General features: G+C 49.9%; 2 protein-coding genes across 3 annotated transcripts in view; both read right to left on the bottom strand.

Moving 5' to 3' along the window:
* LOC142909424 (uncharacterized) overlaps positions 1–996 on the bottom strand; it is a 31771-nt gene extending 30775 nt beyond the window's left edge. Inside the window, exon 1 of the mRNA XM_076059738.1 lies at positions 518–996. The gene's annotated coding sequence lies outside the window, so the exon portion shown is untranslated. The remainder of the gene's footprint in view (positions 1–517) is intronic.
* Positions 997–15098: 14102 nt separating this feature from the next.
* The window catches only part of LOC142909423 (uncharacterized), a 9961-nt gene continuing 8046 nt past the window's right edge, over positions 15099–17013 (bottom strand). For both annotated transcript variants that reach the window (XM_076059736.1, XM_076059737.1), the window contains exons 8-11: positions 16476–16626; positions 16282–16342; positions 15579–15680; positions 15099–15370 (exon numbers count right to left, since the gene is read on the bottom strand). In XM_076059736.1, the coding sequence (XP_075915851.1) occupies positions 15323–15370; positions 15579–15680; positions 16282–16342; positions 16476–16626 (362 nt within the window). In that variant the 3' untranslated portion in view covers positions 15099–15322. The remainder of the gene's footprint in view (positions 15371–15578; positions 15681–16281; positions 16343–16475; positions 16627–17013) is intronic.

The raw sequence follows: 17013 nt of genomic DNA, 5'->3' as shown, positions 1-17013 counted from the left end.
GTGTGTGTCTTTGGTGCAACCTTACCCCACACATACACACACAATAACCTGTGTGTGTCTGTGTCTGTGTGTCTGTGTGTGTCTGTGTGTGTCTGTGTGTGTGTCTGTGTGTGTGTCTGTGTGTGTGTCTCTGGTGCAACCTCACCCCACACACACACACAACAACCTCTATGTGTCTGTCTCTCTGTGTGTCTGTGTGTGTGTCTGTGTGTGTGTGTCTCTGGTGCAACCTCACCCCACACACACAACCACCTCTGTGTGTCTGTGTCTCTTGTGCAACCTCACCCCACACACACAACCTGTGTGTCTGTGTGTGTCTCTGTGTGTCTGTGTGTGTCTCTTGTGCAACCTCACCCCAAACACACACACACAACCTGTGTGTGTGTCTCTGTGTGTCTGTGTGTGTCTGTGTGTGTGTCTCTTGTGCAACCTCACCCCACACACACACAGACACACAACCTGCGTGTCTGTGTATGTCTGTGTGTGTGTAGTCGTGCTCTCAGTGCGGGCTACTCACAACACTGATGACAAATGTCGCCGTGACTACCACGTTTTTGCCGTCGTAAAATGACAGATTAATAATAAACAAAAATTAGGTTAATAATGAAAAATGACAGATTAATAATACACACAAATTAGGTTAATAATGAAAAATGACATATTAATGACAGACTCATAATCAATAATGACAGATTAATAATGAAAACCACAGACTAATCATGGAAAATGACAGATTAATAATAAACAGAAAAGCCTTAAAGCTCTAAGCGTGTTGTGGTGGCAGCAGCAGCAGCAGTGACAAGGCACACCACGTAACGTTGCCGGGGCAAGCCAGGGCAAGCCAGGGCAACACACGCCTCACACCACACACACAGCCTCACACTACACACACACAGCCTCTCATTTACACACCGACCCCCCTGGTTCCATCTGTGGGGGGCTAGTGCCCCCCTCCACACTCCCCATTAGGTGGGGGGGGACTGATCTCCCCCTCCCCACTCCCCACTAGGTGGGGGGGGGGCTGATCTTCCCCTCCCCCGCGAGCGGTTGGGGTGTGACATCAGCACCCCTCCACCCCCCCCCCCACTCGCGGCTGGCGGCTGCTCAGAGTTAATTATTTATTTATACTAAGCCGTTGTGTCAACAGCCAACGGGCGCTGGACGGCCCTCCCCCACCCACGTGACCCCCCCACCCACGCGCGCGACCACCCACGCGCGTGGGTGCGGGCAGCCGTAGTAGGGTAGTTTAATATGCACGCGCTGGGTAAGCAATTAATTAATTAATCTCTGCGCGCTCGCTTGCGGTGAAAGTCAAACGTCCCCCTGTTTAATTATTTATTTACGGGTGCCTATGCTGATTAGCCACCCACACACACGCACAGCGTGGTACGCCGATCGCTGTCCCACCGCTCTTCACAAAGATCCCCCATATAACCTTAACAGACTGTAGGGGCAAGTGCTGTTAGCGAGCAGCACCTATGAAGGCCGTAACCGCTCTTCACACATGCACACACACGCACACACACGCACACACATGCGTCACAAAGTCAGTAGTCTGCGCTAAGATTTATTTCCCGTGTATGTCCCCCTCCAGCCAGCAGCAGCCCTTCCTCCTCTCTCACCTACCCGTCTCAGAGTGCGTCCACCGCCTGAGCCCGAGCCGACCGAACTGACCTCCTTTGTCCGTGTCCGCCGCTCACCTCTGCGGCCGCTGCCGCCGCTGCCCGACGGGGCCGAGGGAGATGTTTCTCTCTCTCTCTCGCCTTGGGGGACTTTGTCTCGTCGATCGCTCTCAGCTCCACCCTGCGGGCGTCCCGAGCGCGGACCCTGAGGACGGCTAACTTGTCTCCCGCCACCGCCGCCGCTCCAGAAGGACTCTGCCACAAATTCTCCCTCCTGCACCACCCTTATATATGTCCCAAGCCCCTTAACTCCGCCCCCCACCCCCCCCCCCCGGGTCATATGACGTCATCCTGTGCATCTAATCGAATCCCCCCAACCCCCTCCCCCGGGTCATGTGACATCATCCTGCGCATCCAATCGAATCCTCTTTGCGGCCGTTAGGAGCGCTCTGGCCGTTGGGGATGGGGGGAGGGGGTGGTCACGTCATCCACCCCCCTCCCCATTGTCTCTCTCTCTGTGTGTCTACTTATTATCGGCCTGTTGCTTTAACCCTCCCAGCCCGCTGTTTACTCTGACGCTGGGTGCTGGATGAAGTTCCCACCACCCCCCACGTGTTGTGTATGCTTCATCGTGGCCGGCCTGTAAAGCTCTAAGCTCTATGCCCCCCTTTTTTGTGGGGGGAGGGCGCCACATAATCCTGTCTGGGGGGGCTCGGAAAATTTCCTGGTCCGGGGAAGCCGTGGAACGTCCCCGCTAGTGGGGTCCTCGGATGAAAACCCATCGTACCACGTGATCCCTGCTAGTGGGGTCTTCGGGTGAAAACCCATCGTACCACGTGATCCCTACTAGTGGAGTCCTCGGGTGAAAACCCATCATACCACGTGATCCCTGCTAGTGGGGTCCTCGGGTGAAAGCCCATCGTACCACATGATCCCTGCTAGCGGGGTCCTCGGGTGAAAACCCATCGTACCACGTGATCCCTGCTAGCGGAGTCCTCGGGTGAAAACCCATCGTACCACGTGATCCCTGCTAGTGGGGTCTTCGGGTGAAAACCCATCGTACCAAGTGATCCCTCCTCGAGACCCTAGGGGGGTGCATGCGAGTGTTTAGTGGGGGGGGGAGGCCGAGCTGCCCCGCTCCGGTGGCACCACACATCACGTCTTCCAATGCCAAACGAATCTTGTTCAGGGGCCTATAGCTTGGCCCCTGATCTAAGAGAGAATTAGACTGCTACGCGCTGAACTAGATCACGCGGACGAGACACTCTGGAAATCGCACTTAACAATGACGGGGGGGAAATAAAATGTCTACGTCTGATTGGGAACGTGTAGATAACGTGTCAGCTGAATGTAAAGATAACCTGATTTCCAAGTTCAACCTCCTTTCCAAGAAGAAGTCAGATCAACACGTTAAAAAGTTTGACGTTGACGAGGTTGTTATTAATCTTGAGTAATAGCCCTATTTGCAACGGTCTGAAGCTGGTTTTGGCTAACGGTTAAACTTTGTAGTCACCACAAACACAAACCAGCGGATGATATCGTTGCCCAGGTCCATGTCGCTCTTAAGGGTTTGGGGACACGTGGCTGCAGACGCGACAAGATCTGAGATCGCTGCAACCCTCAAGAGCGCTAAGATGCCAGCCAGCAACGTCAGTAAGGATGAGCGTTTTGAATCAGAAAGGGTTTTATTCGCCATGTAAGTTCACACCGACACGGAATTTACTTTGGCAGGATGGTGCATACATTCAACATATAGGAATCTAAAATCTTAAATAAGTTTTAAACAAGTCTTACTATAATAAGGGTTAAAGTCTAACACCAAGGGGCTGAAGTATATAAAATTAAATAAATATCGAATATAAAATAGCTTTAAGATATAATTTAAAAATAAAAAATACAAATAGGGTAACATAGTTAATATCGGTAAGGTGTCGTTCTGTAGATCAAATGTTAAAAACAGTGTTAGCCCTTGGCCTTGTTTAACAGGCCAGCAGCAGATGGGAAGAAACTGTTTTTATGGCGTGAGGTTTTGGTCCTGATGGACCGAAGCCTTCTGCCGGAGGGGAGTAGCTGAAACAGAGAGTGTCCAGGGTGGGAGAAATCGGCCATAATCTTCCTCGCTCGCCTCATGGACCTTGTCGTGTGCAGGTCCTCGAGGGTTGGTAGATTGCAGGCAATTACCTTCTCAGCAGTGTGGATGATACGCTGCAGTCTGCTCTTGTCCTTGGCAGTGGCAGCAGCATACCAGACGGTTATGGAGGAGGTGAGGATGGATTCAATGATCACTGTATAGAATTGCACCATCATTGTCTTTGGCAGGTTGAATTTCTTCAGCTGCCGTAGAAAGTACATCCTCTGTTGAGCTTTCTTGGTGAGGGAGCTGATGTTCAATTCCCACTTAAGGTCCCGGGAGAGAATAGTGCCCAGGAAGCGGAAGGACTCTACAATTTTGACTGGGGAGTTTAACAGGGTGATGGGGGTGAGTGGTGCTGTATTCTTCCTGAAGTCCACAACCATCTCAACTGTCTTTAGAGCATTTAGCTCTAAGTTGTTCTGGCTACACCAGGTCACCAGATTGTCAGCTTCCCACCTATAGTCAGACTCATCCCCACCAGAGATCAGCCCAATGAGGGTGGTGTCATCCGCAAACTTCAATAGTTTGACGGACAAATGATTGGAGGTGCAGCTGTTGGTATACAGGGAGAAGAGCAGAGGGGAAAGGACGCAGCCCTGAGGAGTTCCGGTGCTGATGGACCTGGAGTCAGAGACTTGTGTTCCCAGCTTAACGCACTGCTTCCTGTCAGACAGGAAGTCTGTGATCCATTTACAGGTGGTGTATGGCACGTTCAGCTGGAAGAGCTTGTCCTGAAGCAGGGCAGGGATGATGGTGTTGAAGGCAGAGCTGAAGTCCACAAACAGGATCCTGGCGTAGGATGCTGGGGCGTCCAGATGCTGTAGGGTGAAGTGGAGGGCCATGTTAACTGTATCGTCCACAGACCTGTTGGCTCTGTAGGCAAACTGAAGGGGGTCCAGGAGAGGGTCTGTGATGGCTTTGAGGTGTGCCAGGACCAGGCGCTCAAAAGACTTCATTACCACAGATGTAAGGGCGACCGGTCTGTAATCATTTAGTCCTGTTGGCCTTAGCTTTTTGGGCACAGGGATGATGGTGGAGGACTTGAGACAGGCTGGTACATGGCATGTCTCCAGGGAGGTGTTAAAGATGTTGGTGAACACCGGAGACAGCTGGTCAGCGCAGTGCCTGAGGGTGGCTGGAGAGACAGAGTCTGGCCCGGCTGCTTTGCGTGGATTCTGCCTCTTGAAAAGTCTATTAACTTCTCCCTCTTGAAGGGAGATAGTCGTCTCTGTAGTATTGGTGGGGGATGGGGCCTCTTGGGTCGGAAGGGGTGGTTCAGGACAGTCCAATTGTCTTTCAAATCTACAGTAGAACTCGTTCAGGTCGTTGGCTAGGCGGGAGTCGTTAGTGGTGTGGGGGGCTCTGGGTTTGTAGTTGGTGATCTGCCTGAGCCCTCTCCAGACAGAAGCAGCGTCTTTTGTAGAGAACTGGTGTTTTAGTCTCTCTGAGTACAGTCGTTTAGCCTCTCTCACCGCTTTGCTAAACCTGTTCTTCGACTCCTTGAATCTGTCTCTATCTCCACTCCTAAATGCTTCCTCCTTCTCCAACCTCAACCTTCTGAGCTTTGCTGAGAACCAGGGCTTATTGTTGTTAAAGTTCACCCTGGTACGTGTTGGGATACAGCAGTCCTCACAGAAGCTGATGTAGGACGTCACAGCCTCTGTGAGTTCATCCAGACTATTAGTAGCAGTCGTGAACATATCCCAGTCAGTACAATCTAAGCACGCCCGCGAATCTTCCACAGCCTCACTGGTCCACTGTTTAGATGTCCTCACAGCAGGTTTACAGAGTTTTAGTTTCTGCCTGTATGCAGGAATCAGGTGGACCATGGCATGGTCAGAGTGTCCTAGTGCTGCTCGGGGGACGGCGTGGTAGGCTCTACTGACTGTAGTGTAGCAGTGATCCAGAGTGTTCCCTTCTCTGGTTGGGCATTTAATGAATTGTATGTATTTGGGGAGTTCGTGGCTGAGATTACCTTTGTTAAAGTCGCCAAGTACGATAACCAACGAATCTGGATTTGCTCGCTCCACACTCAGAATCTGATCGGCGAGCATGCGTTGGGCCTCTTTAACCTGAGGACAAGGCGGCAAATAAACTCCGACCAAAATGAGCGACGCGAACTCGCGAGGCGAGTAAAACGGTTTACAGGTTATAAAAATTGATTCAAGGAGTGGAGAACAATGTTGCAGAATCACTGTGACATCTACACACCAGCCACTGTTAATGTAAAAACAAATACCACCGCCTTTCGTCTTGCCGGAGAGTGCTATGTCACGATCCGATCTTACAAGATGGAATCCTGCTAGTTGTAGCGAAGTGTCCGGAATCAAATCACACAGCCATGTTTCCGTGAAGCACAATGTAGAAGCTGAAAGAAAGTCTTTGTTTTTTACCATCAGTAGCTGAAGTTCATCCATTTTGTTGTACAGTGAACATACATTGGAGAGGAAAAAGCTCGGCAGCACTGTTCGGATTCCGCGTAGCCGTACTAGAGCCCCCGACCGTTTACCCCTTGGGCGGCGTTTCGTTGCTTGAGCAAAGCCTAGCGCGGCATTGACTAGAATGCCTACTAATTCTGCCGCTGGAAGCAGAAAAGTAGGAATTAAATCCACAGGAGTTGTTTCCCTGATATTTAAAAGTTCGTCTCTTGTTAGAGAACTCCGAAAATCTTGGCAAAACACTGAATTGACAGACAAAACAAGACAAAACAGGGCGCACCGACCGGCTGAGGCTACCATCATCAGCGCCATCTTCGCACCAGCACGGGTGTGCTGAACAGCACGCCCCTCTCACCAGCACGGGTGTGATGAATAGTAGGCCTCTCTCACCAGCACGGGTGTGTTGAACAGCAGGCCCCTCTCACCAGCACGGGTGTGTTGAACAGCAGGCCCCTCTCACCAGCACGGGTGTGTTGAACAGCAGGCCCCTCTCACCAGCACGGGTGTGTTGAACAGCAGGCCCCTCTCACCAGCACGGGTGTGTTGACCAGCAGGCCCCTCTCACCAGCACGGGTGTGCTGAACAGTAGGCCCCTCTCACCAGCACGGGTGTGTTGAACAGCAGGCCCCTCTCACCAGCACGGGTGTGCTGAACAGTAGGCCCCTCAACACGGGTGTGCTGAACAGCAGGCCTCTCTCACCAGCACGGGTGTGCTGAACAGCAGGCCTCTCTCACCAACACGGGTGTGCTGAACAGTAGGCCCCTCAACAGCAGGCCCCTCTCACCAGCACGGGTGTGCTGAACAGCAGGCCCCTCAACACGGGTGTGCTGAACAGCAGGCCTCTCTCACCAGCACGGGTGTGCTGAACAGAAGGCCTCTCTCACCAACACGGGTGTGCTGAACAGTAGGCCCCTCAACAGTAGGCCTCTCTCACCAGCACGGGTGTGCTGAACAGCAGGCCTCTCTCACCAACACGGGTGTGCTGAAAAGCAGGCCCCTCAACACGGGTGTGCTGAACAGCAGGCCTCTCTCACCAGCACGGTTGTGCTGAACAGCAGGCCCCTCTCACCAACACGGATGTGATGAACAGCAGGCCTCTCTCACCAGCACGGGTGTGCTGAACAGCAGGCCCCTCAACACGGGTGTGTTGAACAGCAGGCCCCTCTCACCAGCACGGGTGTGCTGAAAAGCAGGCCCCTCAACAGCAGGCCTCTCTCACCAGCGCAGGTGTGCTGAACAGCAGGCCTCTCAACAGCAAGCCTCTCTCACCAGCAAGGGTGTGCTGAACAGCAGGCCCCTCAACACGGGTGTACTGAACAGCAGGCCTCTCTCACCAGCACGGGTGTGATGAACAGCAGGCCTCTCTCGCCAGCACGAGTGTGTTGAACAGCAAGCCCCTCTCAAGACAAAACTGGACAAAACAGGGCGCACCAACCGGCCGAGGCTGCCATCATCGGCGCCATCTTGGCAGTAAATAAATACATGTATAATCTCAATTGAAAAAGAGAGATGATATCGTGATCCTCTCAGCCGATAAGGGCAATGCCACGGTCATCATGGACAAAATCACATAGAACAATAACAATTCAGGAGCTACTTAATGATGGTAGCTACACAAAAAATTTAAAGAGATCCCACCAACAGCCTCGTTACAAAAACGAACAGCATCATCACTGATTCAGCTTCATTAATTGAACAGACCAAAACGGTTTTCCTTAAAACCTTCTGCTGCTAGACCACCCAGATTATATGGCTTACCAAAAATCCATAAAGAAGGTACACCACTCCATCCCATCGTCTCCACCATTGGCTCACCCACCTACGAACTGGCCCGATATCTGAGACCTTCAGCCATTCACTGGTAAGACCACCTCTTCTGTACTTAACTCAGCTCACCTGGTATCGTCAATGAAAGACATCTCACTGTTCCCAGGTGACTTACTCGTCAGTTTCGATGTAGTTTCTTTGTTCACCAAAGTTCCTGTGCCCGATACCCATTGCAATCATTGAGGATTTGGTCCAACGAGGATTGAATGCCGATGTACCGGTCCTGGCGAGACACTGCCTCACCAATACTCACCCGGAATGGAACATTCGACAAACAAGTTGAAGGCACCCCTATGGGTTCTCCCTTATTACCGGTTGTGGCAAATGTTTTCATGGAAAATTTTTGAGACGGACGCCATCCAGGCATCCACTCTACGTCCGTCCTTGTGGAAGAGCTATGTGGATGACACGTTTGTCATCTGGCCACATGGCCAACCGGCTCAAAATAAAATTCCTCAACCACATCAATTCCATAAACCCAGCCATCAAATTCACCACGGAGGTAGAAACGGATGGCATGCTACCTTTCTTGTATGTCTCAATCAAAGAGAGACCAGATGGCTCAATGAGCCATTCTGTCTACAGGAGAGTAACCCAGACTGACGGCTACCTAAAACCCGAATCCCAGCACCATCCATCCCGGAAGAATTTCCTCGTCAAAACGCTACACCACAGAGCTCAGTGCATCTCCGGCCACGAACGCCTGACCAGTGAACTCAAAACACGTACACCAAGCCCTCAAGGCGAATGGATTATCTGACTACACAATCCGCAAAGTAGTGGTACCCCAAACTTTCGCAGTTCTTAAAAATTCTCTTTTCACACCATCAATATGTAAACTCCCCCTCCCCCCCCCCCGCGCCAACCGGCATGTGCACCCGCATGTACACCATTCATCATGCTAAGTCGGCCAATCAAATGCTATTTTTTACGCTAATTCCTTTGTCAAGGCACCTTGTTTCCTCGCACACAGCTTAAAGGTCGCGGTCTGAGCGTGGCTGTGTTTCACTCCAGCTCTGTCCTCGAGACAGCCCGGTCCCTTCACCTGATGAAGGCCGCTTGTGTTGTGGCCGAAACGTCGTGATTTTTGTTTTATTTTTTTAACCTACGTGACTTTACCGAATAGAACCAAAGAGTACGTGAGGAAGGAGCCATCTGAGGATCCAATAAAAACCATCACCCTGCCATACATAGCAGGGGTAACCAAAAGGATTTCCAAAATCATGAACAAACACAAGATCCAGGTACGATTTAACACAGTACATAAAATTCGCGATCTGACCCCATCTGTGAAAGACAAGATTCCTGACATGCAATATCCCGGCGTCTACAAACTAAGCTGTGTCTGCAGTTACATTGGGGAAACTAAGCGACGTGTCTCAGACCGTGTTCGTGAGCAGAAGGCAGATTTGGTAACACGGTAGGACCAACGCTTCTACCGTGGCTGATGATTATTTTAATACTACGGCTGGCTCACACGAAGTTGATTTCTCTAAGACGATGGCCATCAACAAAGATTCGTTCATGAAGCCATCCATATACACAGCAGACACAATTTCAACCTGTGTATAGTGTAGTGTATGGTGTAGTGTATAGTGTATAGTGTAGTGCAGTGGTTCTTAACCTGGGTTCGATCGAACCCCAGGGGTTCGGTGAGTCGATCTCAGGGGTTCGGCAGAGCCCCCGCCACGGAGGTCCGGACACACTTGAATTATTGTGTAAATTTGTGATGACACACACGGCCCGCTTGGCCATCACTGGCTGCAGATGATCATGCTACACTGCTTGGCCAATCAGCGCTGCGGGGAATTTAGTGCGTACTCAGTAGTCAACGTGTGACTGTTGTTGTCGTACGTCGTGTGATTTCTTTAATATTTTATCCATACTATGTCGGGCAAAAGAAGAAAGTGGTCGGACGAATATGTACAACATGGATTCTCATGTATCACGGAACGTGATGGGAGTGAGCGTCCTATCTGCATGATTTGCAACGCCAAGTTGAGCAACTCTAGTCTTGCACCGGCAAAACTAAAGGAACACTTCTTGAAGCTGCATGGAGACGGGGAATACAAGAACACAACACTTGCTGAATTCAGGGTGAAGAGAGCCAGATTCGATGAAAGGGCCACTCTGCCTGCTCTTGGATTTGTACCTGTTAACAAACCGATCCTGACAGCATCGTACGAAGTTGCTTACCTGATCGCAAAGCAGGGCAAGCCACACACCATTGGTGAAACACTTGTGAAACCAGCTGCATTAAAGATGGCGAATCTGATACTCGGAACAGCGGCCGAAGGTAAATTATCACAAATTCCCCTTTCAAATGACACCGTCAGTGACAGAATAGAAGACATGAGTAAAGACATCTTGGCTCAAGTAGTCGCGGATCTGATTTCAAGCCCGGCAAAATTCAGCCTTCAACTCGACGAAACCACAGACGCTCCTGATCTAAGCCAGCTTGCTGTTTTTGTACGCTATGTGAAAGACGACATGATAAAAGAAGAGTTTTTATTTTGTAAGCCTCTTACAACAACAACGAAGGCAGCCGATGTGAAGAAGCTTGTGGATGACTTCTTCAGAGACAACAATCTTTCATGGGATATGGTTTCTGCAGTTTGTACGGACGGAGCTCCAGTCATGCTGGGAAGAAAGTCTGGTTTTGGTGCACTAGTAAAGGCCGATGCACCACACATCATTGTGACGCATTGTATTCTGCACAGGCATGCGTTGGCAACAAAAACCTTACCTCCAAAAATGGCAGAAGTATTAAAAACTGTGGTGAAATGTGTGAACTATGTGCGAAAAAGTGCTCTGAGGCACCGCATCTTCAGTGAGCTGTGTAAAGAAATGGGCTCTGAATTTGAGGTACTTCTGCTCCATTCTAATATTCGGTGGTTATCCCGGGGACAGGTGCTGAATCGTGTTTTTGCCATGCGTGTGGAATTAGCCCTGTTTTTGCAAGAGCACCAACACTGCCATGCAGATTGCTTCAAAAATCCTGAGTTCATTCTCATTTTAGCGTACATGGCTGATATATTCGCAGCTCTCAATCATCTCAATCAGCAGATGCAGGGTGGTGGAGTCAATATCATGGAAGCGGAAGAACACCTGAAGGCTTTTCAAAAAAAGCTACCGTTATGGAAACGACGAACAGAGAACAATAACTTCGCAAACTTCCCGCTTCTGGACGACTGTGCAAGTAAGATCGAAGATGTGTCTGGAATCGGAGATATTTCTGTATCCACGGAACTGAAGCAAACAATTGCTACGCACTTAGATGAGCTTGCAAAGTCTCTCGACGGATATTTCCCTACAAGAGAGTCATATCCAGCATGGGTGAGACAGCCGTTCACGTTTGCTGTTGAAACAGATGTCAATGATGAATTCCTCGACGAAATCATTGAAATTCAGCAGAGCCAGGTTCAACAGCAACTCTTCAGAACAACGCTCTCAACGTTTTGGTGTCGACAAATGAACAAGTATCCAGTTATTGCTAAGAAAGCCCTGGATTTTTTTATACCATTTGTTACAACATATCTTTGTGAGCAATCCTTTTCGAGGATGCTGGACATAAAAACGAAGAAAAGGAACAGACTTTGCTGTGAAAATGACATGAGAGTGGCACTTGCCAAGGTGAAGCCACGCATATCTGAACTGATCTCTCAAAGGCAACAGCAGAAGTCACATTGATTTCCAGGTATGTAATTTGTTGTGAGTTTATGCATTGTGTTGGTTTTATTCTTTGAACAAGGTAATGCTCATGCACGGCTCATTTTGTGTACCAGTAAAAAACATATCTATGTCTTGAATTTGAAAAAAAATCACATTTTATTTTTCACTAAAGAGGGGTTCGGTGAATGCGCATATGAAACTGGTGGGGTTCGGTACCTCCAACAAGGTTAAGAACCACTGGTGTAGTGTATAGTGTAGTGTATCGTGTAGTGTATAGTAGTGTATAGTGTAGTGTACAGTGTATTGTATAGTGTAATGTATAGTGTAGTGTATAGTGTAGTGTACAGTATAGTGTAGTATATATAGTGTAGTGCATAGTGTAATGCATAGTGTAGTGTGTAGTGTAGTGTAGTACACTAGCACATCACACTGGTGGGTTAGCGAGCCAAGCAACAACATTTGCACTCTGGACACCGTGACATTTCGCCAGCAATCACAACAACCAGCTTCGTCAGGCGACAGCCACATTTGTGCATTTATTCATTCACACAATCTAACCCGGCTGATATCGGCTCGCCGAAAACCAACAGCGTCAAACTACGAAAGTGCCGCGGCATCGTGGGAGCGGCCGATGAAACTGGCCGGGTTCGGGGAGAAATAAAAAAACCGGGACGCTGACGTGGCGCACGAAGGCTCACGGCGTTGTACGCGCCATCGTGACGCTGCTTGTCGCCCCGGTAAAACAATAATATAAACACGCGGAACTCCCTCTCGGTGCCGGACGTCATGACGGACCGTGCCGATTTCGCCGCTCGTTGACCCCCGGCCACGCGAAGGCGAATTTAAATTCTCCCCCCACCCCCCCACCCCCCTCTCACCTGGCTCCCTGGCACCACGCCCAGTCGCCTCCCGTCCAGCGGCACACCAACGCCGGGGGAAAGCGCTGGGAGGTGAGAGACCGTCGCGAAGACTAAAATAAAATAACAAAAAACTGCGTCCGGTAACAGAGAGCTCGTAAAACAAAATTCCCACCCCCAAAAAAAAGTGAAAAACCAAACTCGGGGCACCGATTGTAACCGGCACGAGGCAAATATCCCCCAATGCTGAAAAACATCGCTCAGTTGGGATCATCTTCTTTGGTTCTTTCGGTAAAGTCACGTAGAATGAGAATAAAATAATAAATTGATAAAATAAAATAACACAATAATATTCTCACGACGTTTCGGCCACAACACAAGCGGCCTTCATCAGGTGAAGGGGCGAGACTGTCTGGTAGGACAGCGCTGGAGTGAAAGAGCCACGTTCAGATCACGGCCTTTAAGCTGTGTGAGAGGAACAAAGCGCCTTGACAAAGGAATTAGCATATAATTTAGCATTGAAATGGCTGAATGATTAGCTTGTGGCTGGTCACAGAAATAGCTATGTTAAAAGTTAAAGCATACACATCCGCAGAGGCACCCATTGTTAAAGGAATTAGCATAGAATTTAGCATTGAAATAGCTAAGTTAAGGCATACACATCCGCAGAGGCACCCCTTGACAATGGAATTAGCATAGAATTTAGCATTGAAATAGCTGAGTGATTAGCTTGTAGCTGCTACAGAAATAGCTACGTTAAAGTCAGAGCATACACATTCACCGAGGCACTTAGTACAAATCAAACAGGAGAATTTAGCATTGAAATAACTAGGCGAATTTAGCATTGAAATAACTGAGTGATTAGCTAGTGACTGGTCACAGAAATGACTACACATCTGAGCTATTCACAGTACTATATAGTGAACCAATAAAAACTAAAATATAAATTACCTTCATGTTATCAATAAACTCTATATTCTCCAATCAGCTAAGCTACCAACAATAAGTCGTTATATATCACAATGCTATATGGCGAAAAAATGGGTGGATTCTTACCCTCAAATTTCAGCACCACGGATAGCTACGGGCCCCATTCAGACGGACGAGTTCGTCCATGGTCGGAACAGAGGAGGGGGAGAGAGACAGCTGCGAGGCCCTAGTATACTCCATGTTGTAAAACTATACCATTAACCGTGGTGTGAGAGGAATTAAGAGGCAATGCTGGCGAAAGAGCTGCGGTCTGAAGGTCATCGTAAAAATACAATTAAGAACAGAAATGATTTAAAACATCTTTCCAGTGGTTACTAAGCCTGAATCCATCTTCTCGGTTGAAATTGTCTCTGTGCTTGTATATGTGAATGGCCTCATGAACGAATCTCTCATGGTAGCCGGTTGGTTTGCAAAGAACCTCCGTCTTGGAGAAGTCAATGTCATGTGAGCCCACTGAATTATAACAGTGATCTGCCACGGCAGAGGAGTTCGTCCTACCGTGTTTCAAGTCTGCTTTATGTTCGCGGATGCGGTCCGAGATATGTCTTTTGGTTTCTCCAATGTAGCTACTACCACAGAGGCACTTTAGTTTGTAAACGCCCGGGTACTGTATGTCTGGAACAGCATCTTTTACAGATGGAACTAAATCACGGATTTTATGTACTGTGTTGAATCGGACCTGGATCTTGTGTTTATTCAGGATTTTGGAGATCTTTTTAGTGACCCCTGCAATGTAGGGTAAGGTGATCCGTGGTGCTGAAATTTGAGGGTAAAAATCCACCCATTTTTTCGCCATATAGCATTGTGATATATAACGACTTATTGTTGGTAGCTTAGCTGATTGGAGAATATAGAGTTTATTGATAACATGAAGGTAATTTATATTTTAGTTTTTATTGGTTCACTATATAGTACTGTGAATAGCTCAGATGTGTAGTCATTTCTGTGACCAGTCACTAGCTAATCACTCAGTTATTTCAATGCTAAATTCGCCTAGTTATTTCAATGCTAAATTCTCCTGTTTGATTTGTACTAAGTGCCTCGGTGAATGTGTATGCTCTGACTTTAACGTAGCTATTTCTGTAGCAGCTACAAGCTAATCACTCAGCTATTTCAATGCTAAATTCTATGCTAATTCCATTGTCAAGGGGTGCCTCTGCGGATGTGTATGCCTTAACTTAGCTATTTCAATGCTAAATTCTATGCTAATTCCTTTAACAATGGGTGCCTCTGCGGATGTGTATGCTTTAACTTTTAACATAGCTATTTCTGTGACCAGCCACAAGCTAATCATTCAGCCATTTCAATGCTAAATTATATGCTAATTCCTTTGTCAAGGCGCTTTGTTCCTCTCACACAGCTTAAAGGCCGTGATCTGAACGTGGCTCTTTCACTCCAGCGCTGTCCTACCAGACAGTCTCGCCCCTTCACCTGATGAAGGCCGCTTGTGTTGTGGCCGAAACGTCGTGAGAATATTATTGTTATTTTATTTTATCAATTTATTATTTTATTCTCATTCTACGTGACTTTACCGAAAGAACCAAACAAGATGAATCATTGCAGTCATGAAAGCTTTAAATCGAAATTCAGTTGGGATCAAACAACAACAACAAATCTTCTTGGTTCTTTCGGGGGGGGTTCACCCGCTCGCGAAGCGACAAGCCCCGGCGTTGCCCCGGCAACCACGGCAAGATGGGGCGCGGCAAGGTGGAGCACGGCAAGGTGGAGCACGGCAAGGTGGAGCACTCTCGCTCCTCCCCCCCCCCACCCCGAGCCGCTTCTCAAAAATCTTCCTCCCTCGCCTCGTCGTCATCTTCGTCTTTGAAAACCTGCGGGGGTCGGAATAAATTAGAGAGACGGTGACCGACCCCACCCACCCCCCCCCTGGGGTGGCCAGAAGCGGATCGCTCACTCAGCCTAAGCAGGAGCATCGGTGATGTGGGCGGACACTCGCTCACCGCTCGCTCGCTCACCGCTCACCGCTCGCTCACCGCTCACCGCTCGCTCACCGCTCACTCACCACCCACCCCTCCTCACCGCGTAGTCGTAGCTTCCAGCTCCGCTGTCTTGGTGCTGAGGCTGCGGTGGCAACTCGTGCAGCCCTTCATCTGCCTTGTTGCCACTCTCTAGCGTTAGCAACTACACACGGAGCATCCCCACAACACGCACAGTGTGTGGTGAATCTGTGGGTCTCTGTGTGTGGTGAGTCTGTGGGTCTCTGTATGGTGAGTCTGTGGGTCTCTGTGTGGTGAGTCTATGGGTCTCTGTGTGGTGAGTCTGTGGGTCTCTGTGTGTGGTGAGTCTGTGGGTCTCTGTATGGTGAGTCTGTGGGTCTCTGTGTGGTGAGTCTGTGGGTCTCTGTGTGGTGAGTCTATGGGTCTCTGTGTGGTGAGTCTGTGGGTATTATTTTGGCAATCGTCATCAGGAGGAGAAAAGAGGGGGATGAAAGCCGCTGAAGCAGCAGGCTGTTTTAAAGTTTTAAAGTTGGGTGTAGTCCAAGGGTCATAAACAAAGTGGGCACAACTTTACCGAAAGACCCAAAGAAAATGAATTCCTGCAGTCACGAAAGCTTTAGGTCGAGTCTAACTGTGTCTCTGTATATACACTACACTACTATATACTACACTATACACTACACTACTATACACTACACTACTATACACTACACTACACACTACACAGAATACGGAGAGAGACACGGATGGACTGGGCCTCTGTGTCCTGGCGGTGTGCCACTCACGGAGCCACGGTCGCCCGCCGCGTTTCTCTGCGGTGCCTTGGGGAGCGTGGGGGGATCCTCCCTGCACGCATGTGGGTAGTGGGGGGGTGGTGGGGTAGTGGTGGGGGGGGGGGCACAGCGGCAGGTCGTCACACAGACGACCCCGCGGGCACCGCCGACGTCCGCCCGACGTCCGAGAGAAGCGAGCGACTCACGAGGGGCCCCAGGGCTCGTGACGACGCTGACGCTGACGGCGGTGGCGGTAGAGCAGCAGCAGCGTGGCCACCAGGGCGAGGGACACGGCGAGGATCGCGGCCGGAGCGGCCCAGCTGGCCCGGCCCGCCGCCGCTGCCGCCGCAGAATTCTCTGCGTAGCCAAACGGTCCCCCGCGTGGCGTCAGCGTGTCGCCGTAGTACGACGACAACCGCCGCGATGACCACACGCGCCAGGCTAGGTGCGCTTTGAGGCTCGCGGCGCTCGCACCCGGGCGTTGCGGGTCGAGGGAGCGAGACGGAGGGACGGACGGAGACAAAGTTCCCCCGTGAAGGCCCTGGCGGACTGTCAGGGCGGGTGCTGTTAGCGAGTATCAGCAGCTGTGAAGGCCGTGATTGTGACAAACGAGGGGATGGGTGGCCAGAACAGGGACACACACACATGCACACGCAATACACACACATGCACATGGACACACACACACACACACACGCACACGAACACACACACGGACACACACACACGAACACACACGCACAC

Source organism: Petromyzon marinus, unplaced genomic scaffold (genome assembly GCF_048934315.1).
Source record: "Petromyzon marinus isolate PM22_M1 ecotype Great Lakes invasive population unplaced genomic scaffold, UKy_Petmar_22M1.pri1.0 PM_G_Scaffold_122, whole genome shotgun sequence".
NCBI lineage: Eukaryota > Metazoa > Chordata > Hyperoartia > Petromyzontiformes > Petromyzontidae > Petromyzon > Petromyzon marinus.
This window is presented reverse-complemented; position numbering and strand designations above follow the sequence as displayed.